An 18,659-nucleotide genomic window follows, 5' to 3' on the forward strand; every position below is an offset into this window, starting at 1 on the left:
CAACACTCATTGTTAAATTTTAATTAAAATACACATACCATTAATTTATAAGATACTTTTGTAGTATATGGGCTTTGACTTTACCATCTTCCTATTTTTATTCAAACAGGGTACTATAAGTCTTTGAGCACAGAAAAATAATGATTTATATTTAGAAAACTACAGATTTTGAAAAATAGATTCACAACAGGTCTCTCTTGATATTCCCACCTAAAGAAAAGCAAAAGGAATCTCTAAGAACGAAAAAAATAAATGTCTGCAGTGTACTACTCTGGCTAAGTTTAAGTCACTAGACTTTAAACTAAGGTGTCTGGTTCAGTTTCCACTACTGAATCACTGTGTGCTCCTAAGGAAGACACTTAACCTGTTTGTGCTCTTACTGCAATCAATTTAAACAATCAAACTATGCCTTTGCACCTGTAAAAGCACATTGTTTATGTCTGCTACAAAAATATAATACATATTGTGAAGGATGGATGGGTTTGCAGAATTAAATTGTTATCCTTAAATAAAAAAATGACAGACTAATATTCTTCTTCAAAGTATATAATTAATCAAATATGTTAAATAAATGATAACTACACCCAGTTATAACAATACCTACTGTAAATGAACTTTTAGAAATAGTCTTACATGGCTTTGAAATTATTTTGATTAAAAAATGTACTGATTTAGTTTCAAGTTGTAGCTAATGCTTAATAATGTTTGAAAGGAAGGTATTGCACTTTTTTCTTACCTATAGTGGACCTGTTCTTTGCAACAAGCCAGCAGTGGTAGCTAAAGAGGGAAAGTACACTGATGAAGAACATGGCGGCCACAAAAAAGAGAAACAAGACATGGAATTTGGCATGAGAGTCGGGAAGTTCATTCTAAAAAGGTAATAAAAAGAAAGGATGTTAGAGGACTAAAAGAATTTTGTACTGAAAGGATGAAAATAGTACCAATTTAATATCTTCCACTTAAAAAATAAATAATTCAGAAAAGTCAAATCATATTGTGAGTAACTTAAATAATACTTCGCTACACACCTACTAAGCAGTCTTTATTAAATTAAAATCTAAAAAGTAATGTGAAGTTAAAATTACATAGTAATAAAATAAACAAAACATACACATAAACCAACATGCAGATAAATATATAAACAATCTGATTTGAAACAAAATATTAAAATGGTAATCTTAATGCTGTGGTGTAGTACTAGCTCAGGAACATTAAAACTGGTGAACACAGATGAAAGCTTGATTTTTATTAATCTGAAAATCATATATATTCTGAAATATACAATGCATTTAATAATTTTTTCTAAATTATTCTGTAAATTTACAATAGTCTTGCAGATACCAAAAAACAAACTGCTCAAAATGTACTGACTTTGAAAACCAGGAATTGTATACATCAGCACTTTTACCTTTGGGCAATTCTCTGCAGATTTCCTGCGGCAAAGCTTTGTGCAAACAGAGACAGACTTTATTAGATAATAATGGGAAGCAAATGTAGTATATTGGATAACATGAAATGATGAAGGGGAAAAACTGTTAAACACTGAAATAAAATGTGTTTTGCTACAAATGGAATATAATCGAATGCAACTATTTTCAGTTCAACTCTGTGATGTAGAAGTCATTTTGCTTGAGAATTAAATTGTTGTGGAAAGCTATGCAGCTAACCATATGGTCTAGCTCCTAGTTCTTCAAATACAGACCTGGCATATAACATTTAGATATATTTTAGTTTAATTCACTGATAAACTGGCAATTGCATAGTAATTAATCATGCCACCTCTCTTGGGATTTTTTTTTTATTTATTTAGGTAACAAAATTAGAAGTTGCTTGAACTAAACGATTTAGTTGCATTGCTTTTTTTTTATCACTTAACGCAATCTCTTAGAGTTCTTTTGCTGACTTGAAGTCAAAAATGATTCAATGCTGGGGCATGAAATCTGTTAGAAAAATTAAAATGTTAGGTTATCTTACTATTTGCCATTTGTGAATTTGTAGCTAATTATTCACAAGGACCTTTACTACTAAATTTTATAATCATTATGTTGATGACTTGTTTATGAGATACATGCAATGTTACCCAAGAGTATATATCATAAGACAAGTGAGTCAGACACATTTAACTCACTGTGCTTTCCTTTTCTTTGTTTTTTTTTTTTTTTTTCCAATACCACACTTCTGCTCCTGCTTTATTCTTCTCTAAACTGGTTAATTTCTTTGTACAAACAAAGCTTCTTCCTGGAAGTATTTGCTGGATTCATTAGTATGTATCGTCATGAAGTCATACTGTTCTGTGATATTACTGCACTTACTGGTAGGGTGATAATCAGACATTAAGAGTTCTGATTCTTCATTTTAGTATCTCACTAGATCATATTAATAAACGTCTGCAGATTACCATATTTCTTTCAAAAGGGAAGAAATAAATTTACATCTTGGTTGACTTAATTTCTGTAGTTTAGAAATTTTCAATTTGAGTTTCACGGTTACAATAAAACATGTATACTACTCTAATACAGCATATGAAGCTGAATGTATTTTTGTGTGTGTTTAATATGGAAATTCACTCCCATTTGACCACATCACTTTCTACAGACACAGTCCTCTTTTTGTGAAAGGTTGTGTTTTCAAGTATCACTTTCATTTGAAGGCTGCATCTATACACAAATTATAAGCACTTCATGTTTTGCAAATGCATGGCAAGCAAAAAGCAAAAATATTAATAATAAAACATTATAATTTAGAATTAATAATAAAACAAGTCACAAAGTACATAACATTTGAAGTTTTAACTTATATCTTATATATTTCTCTTTTGGTTTGTCCTGCTTCCTCTTCAAACCCGGTCCCCCCCCCCACACCCAAACACGTCACTGCCGAAGGGTGATGACGTGACACCAATGGGGTCATGAGAGAGGAGTGGGGAACGCGGTAGTCTGAAGGAGGAATAGGAATCGAGAAAAGCAGCATGGGGAAGGGTTTGGAAGAGGAGGAATAGGAATCGAGAAATGCCATGTGGGCTGCGTGTGGCGGGGGAATGGGTTTGAAGAGGAAGCAGGATGAACCAGAGGAGAAATATATAAGAGATTATTGAGTGCAAACTGATCATTATCCAAAATTTTGAAACAATCTTCATTCCCAGAATCTCTCTCCTTCCTTCCGACACCAATCTCCCTTTTAAATTTAAACTCACACAAATCCCAATCAGACTCACCTTCTCCATGACTATCAACAAGTCCCAAGGACAAACGTTTGCAAAGATTTGCGTTAATCTACAACAACCAGTCTTCAGCCACGGTCAGTTGTATGTGGCTTTTTCTAGGGTTAGATCTTTCAACTCATTATCTGTCGTCTCGAGCAAAACACCTATTCACAACTGCGTCTTTCAAAAAGCATTTCTTTTTTCTTGATTTCTGAATTCCTTTCTGACCGTTTTCCGTTCCTATTCTTACACCGCCTTATGCTACAGTGGGCATCGGCTAGTTTAAACATATTTGAATATAAACTTATTTATAAGTATATTTAAACCTGCATCTCTCTCTCTTTGTGTATGTGTGTATATATATCTTGTGTTTCCCCGAAAATAAAACCAGGTCTTATATTAACTTTTGCTCCAAAAGATCCACTCGGGCTTATTTCCAGGGGATATCTTATATTTATTCATGTACAACAATATACATTTATCCAAATACAGTCCTGTCATCTTCTTCTGGAATATCGTTATAACTCTCCACATTCAAACCCTGAATTCCTTGCTATTCCAAGCCGCTTTTAGGATCCGACAGGGTCGAGGTGCACGCTTCGATGTTTGATGAATGGTTCGATGTGGAGAAGCAAAATGCCGACATACAAATGTATTCATGTTGCCTTTATATTCAAGCGTCACATATTCCCCAAAGTAATGACACGATATATTTTAAAAGTCTCACATACCATCTTCTGTGCTGTCTTTTTTTTTTGTACCTTACAATACCATCAGAATGTACGGTGGCGTATTTGAGCCACAGCAAAAAAAATAAGGACATAATGAAAATGTCTATTTTGTGATTACACTCGAAATGTAGACTTTAACTTCGTAATTTACTTTGTCATTAAAGTAGACCGTCATAAACGTCATCTTGAAACTGACCCAGTTGTTAATCACTATGCGCTTTTGGGGTTTCCTCCTGACTTGACAGCAGTGGGAAGCAGCAATACTTTGCCACACAGAACACGTTAAATTTATAATATTCCAGCTCTCTGCACATTTACAATTCTTAGATTTATACTTGATATCACTTTCATGATGAAATGCATTAGAATATGTTTCATTTACAGATAAACCGTTAACTTCATTTAAATAATGAATACTGTTAATATTTACATATACAGGGTGTCAAGGTGGCAGAGAGGTAGTGCTGCTGCCTTGCAGGGAGTCACGTCCTGGGTGTTCCCAGCCTGGAGTTTGCATGTTTTTCCTGGTGGGTTTCCACAGTGGGCTCAGTTTTCCAACCAAAGACATGAAGGTATGGGGATTTGGTGAAGCTACAATGACACCAGTGTATGTGAGTGCTTGTGTTCACCTTGTGATGAGCTGATGCCTCGTCCAGGGATTTTGCTTCTGTCTTGCACCGATGCTGCTGGACTGAGCACATCCCCGAATTGATGGATGTAATCATTAAACATCCTTTTCAGAAATATTGTGGCAAGGTGTCCTTGAAAATTAATGGATTTTTCGGGCACGCGCGTCACATTGCGTTAAGTATATCTTGACTAGGGCTTATATTCTAGGGTTTATTTTCGGGGAAACACGGTATATATATCTCCAGATTTTGCACAGGGGAAGACCACATTCTATGGTTTAAGGCAAAATGTTATCACACCTGTGATTTATTAGGGAAACGTCTTTAGGATGCATTGCACTCTACAATGTTGAAATGGATAAGGGTTAGAAAATGGATGGATGGATTTTATTTGTATATTGTCCCTTCCTAAATTTAATTCAATGCTATTTAATTGGGTGTCTGCATGTTCATCTGTAAGCCAATAATAATACTACTTCTAGGAATATTTCCATTTTAACTAGGAACTTTGGCTTTAAAAAAGGATGTGCTGTGGTGGTGACCTAGTCTTATTTGTAGTGTTTCTCGGAGACTGATTTTTTATGTTGTATCTGTACCATGGCAAGGGAAGTTAGAAGTATGGAGTATATGTAAATGTGATATTAGTCAAATTCACCTTGCCAAAACCCTTTTAGGGCTACCAGTCATGCAGTTATTTTTTAACCGTGATGAATTTATCCAATAACTCTCTCTCTTTTAAAGCCTAAAGGCTCTCTTATAACCTACCTCCTTGTTTATGGATTCTTGCATTTCAACTGGTTCTAAATTCCCTGAGAGGACAGGAGGTTGATGCTTAAGGTAAGTCAATTCAAGGTATCTGCAATCTGTGTACTTCTGTTTATATTTGTTTGATGTATTTTTACAGAAAGAATTAGTAAGAGAGTAGTAAATTTTTCATCCCACTAATCTTTCCAGTTACCCAAAATCTTGTGTGAAATTCTAACCCTAGATTTAGAAATATACAACAGGGGTGTAAATTACAAAATCGTGCATATCAAGTTACTTAGGCAATGAAACCACTATACCACAGGTCACTAATAGGCGGACCGTGGTCCGGGTCTGAACCCAGACTCTGTTCTGTCCGGAACCAGACATATAATTGAGTTTTATTTAGTTTTGGCGGAGATTACATTTTTACCAGTGACTTTTCTGACAGTGTTTCTACACTGCTACTCAGTGAAAGGAACCTCCTACGTGTCTCTGATTGGCCAGTACTTGTTGTCTTTGTGGGTTGAAGTTGGTTGGGTTTAAGCCTGAAGACTGACATTGCTCAAAGTGAAGGCAAGAATATCGGCCAAGCACAGGCAGAGTAGGACGGGCCTTCACTGAATAGAGGAGTGGAAAACCTGCATTCTGAGTGAAAACAGCTGGCACTCTTGTGGAAGCAGCAGGGACATGGAGGGAAAAATATACAGGATTGAGAAGACAAGAGAGAGAAAAGCGATGAAACAGTCAATGTGTCATGGCTTTTGTTAAACGGCGGAAGCTTGACACTGAAAACTGGGCTTTTAATCAGGAATGGACCGAGGCGTTTATGTTCATACTTTCTGTAGGAAGCTTGAAACCGCTGTGTCTCATCTACTCTGAGACAGTGGCAGTGGTTAAAAGCGGGAATGTGAAACACCACTATGAAACTAAGCACAAAATTACATTTGAGAAAAGTTACCCACTGAATTCGCCAGTTAGGCAACAGAAAATAAGCGATCTTAAAGCCAACTTTCGATCGGTCAATGAGGATTTTAACACATTTATTTACTGGCCAACAACTCGCTAATGAGTCTTCCCTCAGAGATGCATGGATTTTGGAACGTCACAAAAAAACATTCAGTGATGACAATCTTCACACATGCATGAGGATGGCACTGACACCATTCCAGCCCAGATTTAAAATCCTGGCATACCAAGCAAGAGCTCATTTCTCTCACTGAACAAGAGAAAGCAGGCAGTGGGGTATGAGGGAAAGAAGGAGGGGAAGATAGGTTCAGTTATTTAAAGATGTTCAGATTTACTGTAAAACTGGTTATGCCTCTCCAGGCGTGCACATATTAAAAACAGTTATATATTTTATTTTTATATAAGGCCAAGTCTTTTTTGTTGAAACATTAAAACTTGTACTATTATTATTATGAAAGTACTTATTATTTCTAATTCTCAGTTGAATGTCAAAGTTAACTTGCCCTTACTGTTATTTATTTTTTCTTAATTTTATTGTATGTAGCCCTCCAGAGCACAGAGTTGCACTAAAAATAAATGTTGTTGAAATGGCATTGAACTTTCTTTGTTTGATTTGACTTCACACAGTGCAGATGTTGATACAATGGCAATGCTACATCAAAATATATAATGTTAATTGTAACGTAAAAATTGTAATGCAACTTAAACATGATGATGCTGCGGACCTGTACATGAGGAAATTTTCTCTATCCGGATCTCCTTAAATCATAATTGACCACCCCTGCACTTTACCAATTTTCTGCTAATCAGTTTAGATGATTCTAGATGGACTCAGAGAGATATCAATAGATTGATGACCCTTAATTTATTTCCACATAAAATAACTATCATTTTTTCAAATAAAATTAAACAGTATGGTACCATTAGATAATACGTTATAAAAATAAAACCATCAATTAGAGGAATTAAGCATGCATTCAGCAAAAAGCTTGTGTGATAAAACAATTCACAATTTATATGGATTTGATAGATTCAATAGATAATATACAGGCACCTATGGCAAAAATAAAATATCAATTTGAATATTCTTTTATTACATTAATCAAGTGTCTATTACTGTCATCTTACCTTGAAAATATTAATAACTAAGTGGATGCTGTACTGATTAGTCTAGTTAAACTAAACGATTGTATAAGGAATGTTAGGATATGCTGCAAACAGAACAGGAACTTTCCATCAATGACTTTCTAATATAAGCCATCAGAGAAAGAAAAAAAAAGTGAAGCTGTGTAGAATAAGTAGCATTTATTATTAAATATTTTCCTTGGAATTAGGAAGTGAAATTAAATTTCCAAGAAAAGTCATTATGAAGCTGGGAAAACTTTTAGAATCTGCTAGCATTTTTCATTCTGCAAGTGGTATCATTCTCCATGTAATGTTCTTATAAATCAATGGTGGGTTAGCCAACGTGTTGGAATGAATAGGAATCACAGCTTCTTGCAGATGAAACATAAAAATAAGATGAATCAGTACACGAAACATGTTTTCTCAAATTTAAAATATACTTATATTCTTAATGCAATAGTGTAAGCAATTTTATGAGGTATTATGTTACTGAACAACTTGACTTTAAAGATGCAGTGTAGACAATGAAAAACTAAATCCTGAAAATGAAAGTGGTGATTTCTCTTATAGACATTTCTCAGGGTAAGAAAACAATTGTGATGTGTTTCCCTTTCATTTTGTTCCCACAATTATCAGTCTATTACAATAAAACTTTGGCATAACTGTTTCATTCTAGAAATTCTTTAAGGATATGACAGATAATGAAAATTAAACTTACTGTCCAAAACTTAATAAAATACTGAAGAACAGTAGCAGCAATAAACAAACAGTAAATCAAGGAATATGCCAAAAACAGGATGAAGAATTTATAGTTTGAAAATCCAACACAATTATTCACCCTATAAGTAAAAAAAGAAATAAAATTAACATTAGTAATTCAGTTTACTATTGACAGCTTATAATGACTGTAAAAATCAAAGAATAAACACATGTACTATAATGCAAGTATTAAAATGCATGAAAACATACCAAGGACAATGATGATCCATTTTCAGGACACACCTATTACAAAAGAAATTGTCAAGCATTAATAAAACGGTCTGATTCTTATTGATGTGTGTATATATATATACATATATCTATATGTATCTATCTATATCTATAAACGGTTAATTTTTTTAAGCAATAATGTAGTAACTTTCATTTGAGCACATTATTACGATTAACTTTTAATGAGTGAAGTAAAGGACATCTTAAATATGCTGTCTGCATTGCTGAATGTTCTAAGAACTATTATGTATAGAAATATTTAACTATTATGACTAATTAGATGAGGTAATAAATGTTAGTTATTTAATGCTCTTTTTGGTAAACAAATTAATCACACTATACAAGATGCCTCAGTATTATGATCTGCATCTTTTAACAGTTAAACAATGTAATTCACCTTTCCCTGAAACTACTCTTGCAATAATAGACTACAGAAATCAGTCTAATGTATTATTTATAATTGCATTTTTACTAATTTCTGTTGTGTACTGCCACATCTGCTGCAGCATTCATGTGGCTAATATTGTGATGGTTGAAAGGTTTTTTTTTAAATAACAAAACAAGACCAGTCAAACAAAAAGTGATAATACAGAATTTAAAAGAACTGAAGTCATAGTTTTACAAATTGGCAAACATTCTTGCACAAGTTTTGAGAAAAACCATACTGTGTCCTCTACCTGTACAAGGTCACACTATTTATCAAAGTGAATATGCTCACGCAGATTGTATACAATGCTAATAAAACTTTTGAAATCAAAAAATAAAAATGAATATGCAAGTTGAGCTATAAATTTACATTTGTTTTACAGAAAAATAATGGCAAATATAATAAACTGTCAAAGATACTCAGAAAAATGTATCCATTGTAAAAGCCACATCTACTATAACCTGCTGGTGGCAGAATTGGCGCTCCAGCCACCGTAAAAAAAACTTGCACCGTTCCATTCCATCTGAACTAGTGTGGTGCTGAGGTGTCACCCGTTACATGGCTGCACTCAGATCCTAATCTGGGATGCTGAGTTGGTTTGTCGTGTGGTGGGTGCAGCAATGCGCTGTATCAGCACATGCTCCTAACCTCTCTCTCTCTACTATAATGTGCTAAAGTTTGGAATACAGTAAATTCATCCACCCATCCATCATCCAACCCGCTATATTCTAACTACAGGGTCACAGGGGTCTGCTGGAGCAAATCCCAGCCAACACAGGGCGCAAAACAGGAAACAAACCCCGGGCAGGGCACCAGCCCACTGCAATACAGTAAATTCACAAAACATTAATAGTATAATTTCAGCTTTTGTTAAAGTAAAGTCTTAAATCAAAATAAATCATATCAATCTTTTATTCACTTTTAATACAGTAAGGTCTAACAACCAACAATATTTAAATGAAAAACAAATTAATTACAAATGGAATAATAGTACTGGCAGTCACACTGATATTACATGGGCTGTGAGATCCTATTACCTTTGCCACAATGTGGATCACTCCATGACATTATTACTGGTTGCTGCAGCATACAGCCTAATGAGAAAATTGGCTAGTACAGTTAAGAATGGTAGTAAGGTATAGTTTAGAGTGACTTTTGATGTAGGAACAGACATCAAGAGCAAGACGGTGCTTCAATACAATGATTTTCTTTGTTTTCTTTTTACAAACCAATACCATATTTACAACTAGCTTCAAAAACAAGAAAAACAAACAAATAACAAAAACACACAGGCAGAAACCTCAAACGTGCACAATTTAAAATAAAAAGTGCTTGTTATTCTGCCTTTACATATTGTGACACCTACACATTACTCTAAAAAACTGTCAAACAGCAAACACATGCCAGCATTTTAAAAAAGGGAAAGTTAGAAATTGCCAAAAGGCAGGTACAGTCCTTGCTGGAATTATTTAAAGGCCCTGTACACTATAAATCAAAATATAACTTAATACATTTATGATTCTCATATCCACATTTCACCTTAATGGCAAATACTGTCAAACTAACCACTGAAGGCCTGTCAAATATGATTCAGAGGCAGTAAAGTCATTCTGCACAGAAGAAAAATAGCACCCTTCATTGGACTTTTTGTCTCTATCATGTTTGGGACAATTCTCTACCATTATAGGGTAGCACAGAATTGTTGAATCCCACTCCAGCAGACTCAAAAGCACAAACCAACCCTGGATGGAATCCACCACATTTAATATGCACATTCACACACCAGAATAATTTAGAGCTTTTAATTAACCTTAAAATGACATATTTGGGATATACAGTAATCCCTCGCTATATCAGGCTTCGACTTTCACGGCTTCACTTTATCGCGGATTTTATATGTAAGCATATCTAAATATATAACACAGATTTTGCTGCTTCACGGGTTCTGCGGACAATGGGTCTTTTTACTTCCTGTACATGCTTCCTCAGTTGGTTTGCCCATTTGATTTCATGCAAGGGACACTACTGGCAGACGGCTGAGAAGCTAACCAATCAGAGCACGCAGTTAAGTTCACGTGTGCTGAATTTCTCAGCGAAGGAGCACCGAATTCGATTCTTCAGCGTTAACCAGGAAGTCTCGTCTCGCTCTTTCAGCATCAACATGTTTCGTTGTGTAAAGAGTTAACTTTTGTGCTCTTTTGTGTTTATCTTTGTGCATAGTCAACCCCTTCATTATGGCTCCAAAACGATCTGCTCCTGCTACTACTTCAGGGGCCATGCCCAAGCGCCAACGGAAGATGCTAACGATTGCCGAAAAGGTAAAAGTTTTGTATATGCTGAAGGAAGGGAAAAGGTACACTGCTGTAGGACGCCATTACGGCATCAATGAGGCTACAATTCTTTTTATTTAAAAAGTAGGAAAGGAATATAAGATCTACGGCCGCAGTGTCCTTTTAACTAGGGTGCAAAATGAGTTGTAAGTGGATGTAATAAGGCAGTAGTCTGGATGGAATCTGCTTTAGGGATTTGGATTGAAGACTGCCGGAAGAAGAACAACGGCAGTGCTACACAATCGCCTGAAGTGGCTCCTTTAGAAGAGCTGTAACGCTCTCCTTTGTTGTGCAGTAAAATTAAACTCATTATCGGACAAGTCATCGTGTCATTGTTGGTGAGTAACCATAATTAATTTTCTACTTACAGTACTTAGTACATGTACATATGTTTAGTGTCACTGTACACACATTTACTGTATACAATTTTTCTTGCATTGTACGTATTTATTGCTGGTGGCCTGTCTATCGTAATGGCTGTAACATATGTGATATCGGAGACACTCGATATCTTTAAAATAATACTTAGGTTTTACTGTATATAAACAGTGTGTTTACATACATAATTTCAATGAATCTTACCTAATATTTAAGAGAATACAAAGGGTTTATGCTGTATAACTGTGCGGGGAATATTTATAAACAGAGTGGGAGAGTTTATAAGGGCTTAAAATATATAAAAATAATCATACAAACATGTGGTTTGTACTTCGCGGATTTTCACCTATCAAGGGGGGTTCTGGAACAACACCCCCGATCGAGTAGGGATTACTGTAAACCAATGTGTCCAGGAAGAACTCGATGAAAATAGATGGTAATATTGCATAAACAAAGTGATGGGGAGGGAAATTGAAATCAAATTCACATGGGCAGCGGCACTAATTATTATGATGCATATCATATGTTATCTATTATATTTCCAACTAATATAAAATCATGCAAGTAAAATACTGACTCCATTGCTCTGTCATAGTTGCTAGAACAAATTACTTACAGTACCTGCTTTGCTTTTCATTTAAATACAATTTCAATTCAAGTACTTCTTCAGTTCTTTACTTTTAACAGTAAAAAGTAATAGTAACTTCAAGTATTTTTAAGCACTGATACATATGCTTAAGTAATAATGGATAACTGAAGGTGTTACTTGGGGAGGGTGATATGCTATTAAATATTATTAAAAGTCATTAAAGAAATTAAAACTTACATATCACATGCAGAGCAGTGATGACACCTGTCAGGTTTAATTACTTGGCATCTGTCACAATATCGAATAGCTGTTGATAAAATATATATTACTTTTATTAACACGATGGAGACAGCTTTACCAGAGCTAGGCATCTCAAAATACTTCAAAGTTTACTATGGAAGGCATGCTGCAAGACTTTAACCAAGAGGCTGTAGTAATTACAGGAACTAAAAGAAAACAAATGTATATACCAGGGTTGTCAAATGTATTGAAATATAGCTAAGAATACATTTTAACATTTTAAAATTACTTCAATAGTCATTTTTTCATGGTATCAATTGTACAACCTACATTAGGAATGCAATTCCAGTTTGGTATGGCTTGAGTTGCAGCTCCACTTCCATCCACTCACTGGTGTTAATAAGATGGAAATTGCAGAAGCATCACAGCCTTTACCAGCATGCTTAACTGACAAATAATGCAGCCAGACTAGTGTCTGGAAATACTTCGGCTTCATAGCAAATGGGAACATAAAACCACAAGATGCATGCAAGTATGTATTCAAGATTTGCAAGCAAGTCAACACAAATAAATTTCAAGAGGCATCTTACTTCTAAATTAAGCATAATTTTGTAAATGGTTGTGCTTTAAGAAGGAATGTAATTTTTTCCTACAGTATAAAATGTTTTTTGTAGCCATGTAAATGTTTAACACATCACGGCAGGGTTACTTTTATGCTCTTCATTAAAGAGTAACACTCTTTGGTATTGCGGCTCCTTTGCTCCCTTGAGTTTTAAACCCTCACTATTAAGTCTGTTGCCGTAGAGCATTAGTATCTTTTATTTTATTAAATGTGATTTTAAAATCATATTTTATCCAATGTACTAAATAATGCAAGGTGCTATAACATTTCAGGGCTTAAATGCATAGTGGCTTAAATGCATAGTGGCGCAACTCCTCCATGTACTCATGTACTTCCAGCTGGGCATATGTGCATGTATTTAGTATATCAAGGCTTATTTGCAACCTAACAAAAGTATGTAGTGGCCTCACAAAAGAACACTTTGATACACTAGTTACAAACCATTATAGTTTATTTACACAAAAATGCAATGTGCATGGTTTGCATTTATGCAAAGCCTGTAAGTGTGTTAGTGGTGTGTTTGTGTCTTACTTTTCTGAACAACTGTTTACAAAAGATCACATTTATGTTTTGTTTACTTGAGCATTTATTAAATGTTTGGTTTAATATTTTTAATGTATATTGTTTACCAAATATAGCAGTATTTACTCAATTAACATTTAATTCCAAACTTCAGACCAGATTTAAAAATCTTTACTTTTAGGCCTTGTTCACACGGGCGTTAAAATCGAGCATTTTTTTTTGCGTTCGTAACGTCCGGTGAGCGCGGATCAAGCGCCGAGTGTTTTCTACGTAGGAGTCAATGAGAGTGTTCACACGGGCTTTGGTGACGGCGTTTGTCCGCAGCGTTTATACGGCATCAAAAAACGTTGCATGCAGCTTTTTCTTGGCGTTCAAAACCCAACGAACGCAAGGAAACCGCTTCTAGTTCGCTTTCTGCGCATTTATTTTACGCTTCAGAGGACCTTCCTCAAAGTGACAAGTAGTCTCTCTTCGGGGCTAACACCAAGTCGCATTTTGGTTGATCGGCGTGCAATGTGGCATTGCACCAGCTGCAGCAGACAATCAAAAGTGGAAACCGACATCCGACAGTAATTAAAAAACTTGCGCGGAAATTTTCGCATTTCTTCATAAAGCACAAAAAACTTCCTTTAACCCAGTGTTTCTCAAATATTGGGGCGCGCCCCTGTGGCTCCGTCAAGGAGGTCGCGTTTGACCTCGGGAACATGCTTTTTATTTTTCTTTTAAATTTTTTGAATTTAGAATGCACTTTAAATCTTTTCTGTTACATTTAATAAAGCTATTCTTTGTTGTAAATTGGTCCATATTTCTTTCTTTTTATTCTCTTATACGTTAATAAGGATACAGTGTTATGCAGAGGTGTACTTATAACAATTTTAAAGACAAATGATACTATTTATAGTCGATGGGGGGAGATGTTTTCTTCTTCCTAGGGGGGGCATGACAGAAAATAATTGAGAAGCACTGCTTTAACCCGACGTTGTGCAGTCAGAGGATGAACCCAGTAGCGGCGGCGATTTTTTCTCTCCCTACGTCGCGTATTACAGTATTTTAAAACAAGAAGATTAATATCTAACATAGCAAAATGGTCCATATTGAAAGGAGGCACCTCAAATAAAACGACAAGGGCTTTCATATCCAGTTCCCGACACTGCCTCCACAGGTTAACACACAAACTACAATTTGGGCTGCAGGCTGGCGTTAGACAGAGACAAACGAACGCCGGTGTAGAAGTCAATCGATCGCCACCACAAAATGCAACATAAACGTCTAGGACGTTCAGAGCAAGTTCGTTTATCCAAAAACCTAACGCCCGTGTGAACAAGGCCTAAAGTCTTGTTCACACGGGTGTTAAAATCGAGCTTTTTTGCGTCAGAACGTCCGGTGGCGGATCAAGCGCCGAGTGTTTTCTACGTAGGAGTCAATGAGAGTGTTCACACGGGCTTTGGTGACGTCGCGTTTGTCCGCAGCGCGTTTATACGGCATCAAAAAAACGTTGCATGCAGCTTTTTCTTGGCGTTCAAAACCCAACGAACGCAAGGAAACCGCTTCTAGTTCGCTTTCTGCGCGTTTATTTTACGCTTCAGAGGACCTTCCTCAAAGTGACAAGTAGTCTCTCTTCGGGGCTAACACCAAGTCGCATATTGGTTGATCGGCGTGCAATGTGGCATTGCACCAGCTGCAGCAGACAATCAAAAGTGGAAACCGACATCCGACAGTAATTAAAAACTTGCGGAAATTTTCGCATTTCTTCATAAAGCACAAAAAAACTTCCTTTAACCCGACATTGTGCAGTCAGAGGATGAACCCAGTAGCGGCGGATTTTTCTCTCCCTACGCGCCATTACGAGCATTTTTAAAACAAGAAGATTAATATCTAACATAGCAAAATGGTGCATATTGAAAGGAGGCACCTCAAATAAAACGACAAGGGCTTTCATATCCAGTTCCCGACACTGCCTCCACAGGTTAACACACAAACTACAATTTGGGCTGCAGGCTGGCGTTAGACAGAGACAAACGAACGCCGGTGTAGAAGTCAATCGATCGCCACCACAAAATGCAACATAAACGTCTAGGACGTTCAGAGCAAGTTCGTTTATCCAAAAACTTAACGCCCGTGTGAACAAGTCCTTAATTGTTTACAGAACTTTACTCTTACCTTTTACAAAAAAATTACACAACCTGTAAATTTACAATTTAAATTTGATGAATGCAATTTCTACCATTTTATTATTAGTTTTCATCAATGTTAGATTTTAATGCTTACAGAATTGCAATGTATTTAAAACATGTTTTAATGTGTTACATCATATACTTCATTGGGTATCAAATTTCATTTCTTTTGTCATATCAAATCAAAGATTTCAATTTTGGTATTGTGACAACCCTAGTATATACTAGATAAAGCAAAAAGAACAAATCTCCATATCAGGGTATCAGTCTTTATGGAAGTCTTTTGTCCTACTATATAATGCATAATGCCAATATTAAAAAATAGTTTACTCTAAATTAGATGCATGCAGTGAGAAAGTCCACTTTAAATGCACAATAGTTTCTGTAAGTGTAATTAACCACTGTTACTGACCAACATCAAAGAACTCACTCTTTTCAATTTTACACTCTGCTGCATAAGTATTTATTCAACTTTACTTTTGTATTATTTTGAAAAATGAAGTATTACACAAAAAGTTATTTACTGGGATTTGATTTCTGTATTTTCCATTCTGTGCTGAAGTGTGCCATGTGATTTTCTGATTTGAAGAGGGATTATAGCAGATTGGCAGACACTCAAGCTTCGTCATTTGAAAATGTAAAATGAAATACTCGGGACATTTTTAAATGTGCAATGAAATACAGAATACAAGCAGAAAAATTAATGTACAAGCAGAAAACTGAATGTATAAGCAAGAATAAAATATGCAACATAAAAAGCAGAAATAAGTATCCACTAAACATAACATTTATTGCATTTTCATTTTCACATAAATCCATATTCTTAACAAATATATAATAGCTAAAGTCAGCCTAAATTTTCAAGAAATTAGAAGTAAAAGTAGAAAATGTCTGAAATAAATTACTGTGTAGAGTGACAAATCTGTATAAAAAAAATGATCCTATGTAGTCTTGGATCTCCAGGAATAGGAGTCAATCAGAACAAGAAAGAATGTTTTAAGAATAAATAGGTGGATTAAAACAACACCGGGGAAAAACTTACCACCTGTCCCTGTCCTTGTGCTGAGAGGTAAATCTTTAGCTACTCTCCTGAGAATTTCTTGTTGCAATTCTGGCCTTTCTTCTCTTTCAAATTGCTCTTTATCAGCCTTGGGCAAACAGAACTGTAAATACATTTATTAAAAATAAGGATAATGACATTTACAATGCAATATCAAAAACGATGCTTGTTTTTCCCCCTTTTAATATGCACTTGCTGTTTTAGGGACCTTGCTGCAGACAATTCATCATTAATACAGTACTTTCGCAAATTTTAAAAAGCACAGTTGCTTTTCTGAAGAAAATCTGAGCTGGGATGACAGACTACATATAGTATGAAATGCTGCTGGTATGGCATGTCTTGGAATGTCTTATTTTAAACTAGGGGGCTTCGCTCGCCAACCCCCTGGCCTGCACTTCGCGTCTCTGCCGCTCGCATATATGGATTTCACTTTCACCAAACCTTTTAATATTTAATTAAAAATAAATATATCAACATAGACTTGACATAGATTAACAATTCTCAGTATTACATGAATGTTTGTATGTCCTTAAGTTTATTTATTATTATGACTATTATTATGGAAAAACAGGAGTATGCCTGTGTAGCCACAGAAAGATCAAAAAGAAAAACTCCTAGTGGTACTTGGGAAATTGTTATTTAAATATAAGACCCATCACAATCACGAGAAGGTGTATCCTATTAAACGGATGTAGCCAACCATCTTTGTGATGGGCATTTCAATTCACTTTACTGAATTGATTCTTTTTAACTACCCATTTAGGAGAATTGATTCTTTTGATTCATTTCTAGGATCAGACACTTGCACATACATAAACTATACCTACTTTGATTCCAAAAACTATTGATTGTTATTTAATATTTAGAATAAGGGCAGCTAAAGTATTCTGGTTATTACTATCACTGTAACTGAAAAGTAATAACATTTGTGAAAATTTATGCACCTATCTAATTTTGTTCAGCCAATGATAAACAAAAATCCAAAGAATTAAGAGGGGTTCTCAAACTTTTTTATATGACTGTAAAAGAAATAATTTACGATGAGCTGCTAAATACAGCCTGGTTACATGCTTAAAAATGTTCATATCCAATTTCTTTTTACTAATCATATTACAATGAATTAGGCAAAGAGCCAGCTCAAATTACGATAAGCACCCATCTCCACCCAATTCATTTCTGCGTGCCATACTGTTGAGAACATACAAAATTCTGAAAATAAAAACAGTGTTCTTGTAGAAATGATTAGATAAATTGTAAGCAATCTCTCCAAACATTTAAGGAATATTTGTGTCATTATTTGCACTGTTTATTTTACATAGTCCATTTGTCCCTTTCCTTCAGGGGTACAAATGATTCTGGAATTGACTGTGTACATATCTCATACACACATATATACATATGCAGTAAACACAGAGCAGAACCTCCATTTTGCATTTTTTTAGAAACTGACTGAAAACAACAAATGTGGGGAAAGGTGTTAAATGCAGAAAACGTTAAATGGAGGAAACTGTCAGTTTTTATCAGAATCACATAATTGCAGGTTTTGTTTCACTCTGTTGAAGTTTTTTTGTGTTTTGTTTAACAGTTTGGCTGCAGTTAATAGTTATGAACATCTCCCGATTGTTCTGTTTAATTTCTGTAATTAATATTGCCCTTTTTGTTGTTTCAGATTTTTATTTCTTTTCATGAATGGTATGGCCATGTTGTTGATAAAAATGAAGTTGTTAAACCACACGTTTAACAACTGCAGCATAGCGTGTAAAACCAATTTTACATGAGTAACAAAGATCTGAACTTTAAAGCAAAAATAACATGGAATCACATTTTCAGAAATGATTTACACTACATTTGTAATCACTGTTTAGCATGCAAAACCTTGACATCCAAGTCCCCGTCAGTCCAAGCTCCTGTCTCGTGATCACAGCTT

At 35.1% G+C, this 18,659-nt stretch overlaps 1 protein-coding gene across 4 annotated transcripts in view; it reads right to left on the reverse strand.

The window, feature by feature from the left end:
• zdhhc20b (zinc finger DHHC-type palmitoyltransferase 20b) overlaps positions 1-18,659 on the reverse strand; it is a 63,771-nt gene that overhangs the window by 25,943 nt on the left and 19,169 nt on the right. For 2 of the 4 annotated variants that reach the window (XR_005632705.1, XM_039745439.1), the window contains exons 4-9: positions 16,715-16,835; positions 12,352-12,421; positions 8,370-8,402; positions 8,119-8,239; positions 1,409-1,444; positions 737-869 (exon numbers count right to left, since the gene is read on the reverse strand). Coding sequence is in view for 3 of the 4 variants with exons in the window: in XM_039745439.1 (XP_039601373.1) it covers positions 737-869; positions 1,409-1,444; positions 8,119-8,239; positions 8,370-8,402; positions 12,352-12,421; positions 16,715-16,835 (514 nt within the window). In the remaining variant the exon portion in view is untranslated. Of the gene's footprint in view, positions 1-736; positions 870-1,408; positions 1,446-8,118; positions 8,240-8,369; positions 8,403-12,351; positions 12,422-16,714; positions 16,836-18,659 lie in introns of all 4 variants that reach the window. The other 2 variants (XM_039745441.1, XM_039745440.1) reach the window with 2 other exon arrangements.

This window comes from Polypterus senegalus, chromosome 2 (genome assembly GCF_016835505.1).
Source record: "Polypterus senegalus isolate Bchr_013 chromosome 2, ASM1683550v1, whole genome shotgun sequence".
NCBI classification, from domain to species: Eukaryota; Metazoa; Chordata; class Cladistia; order Polypteriformes; family Polypteridae; genus Polypterus; species Polypterus senegalus.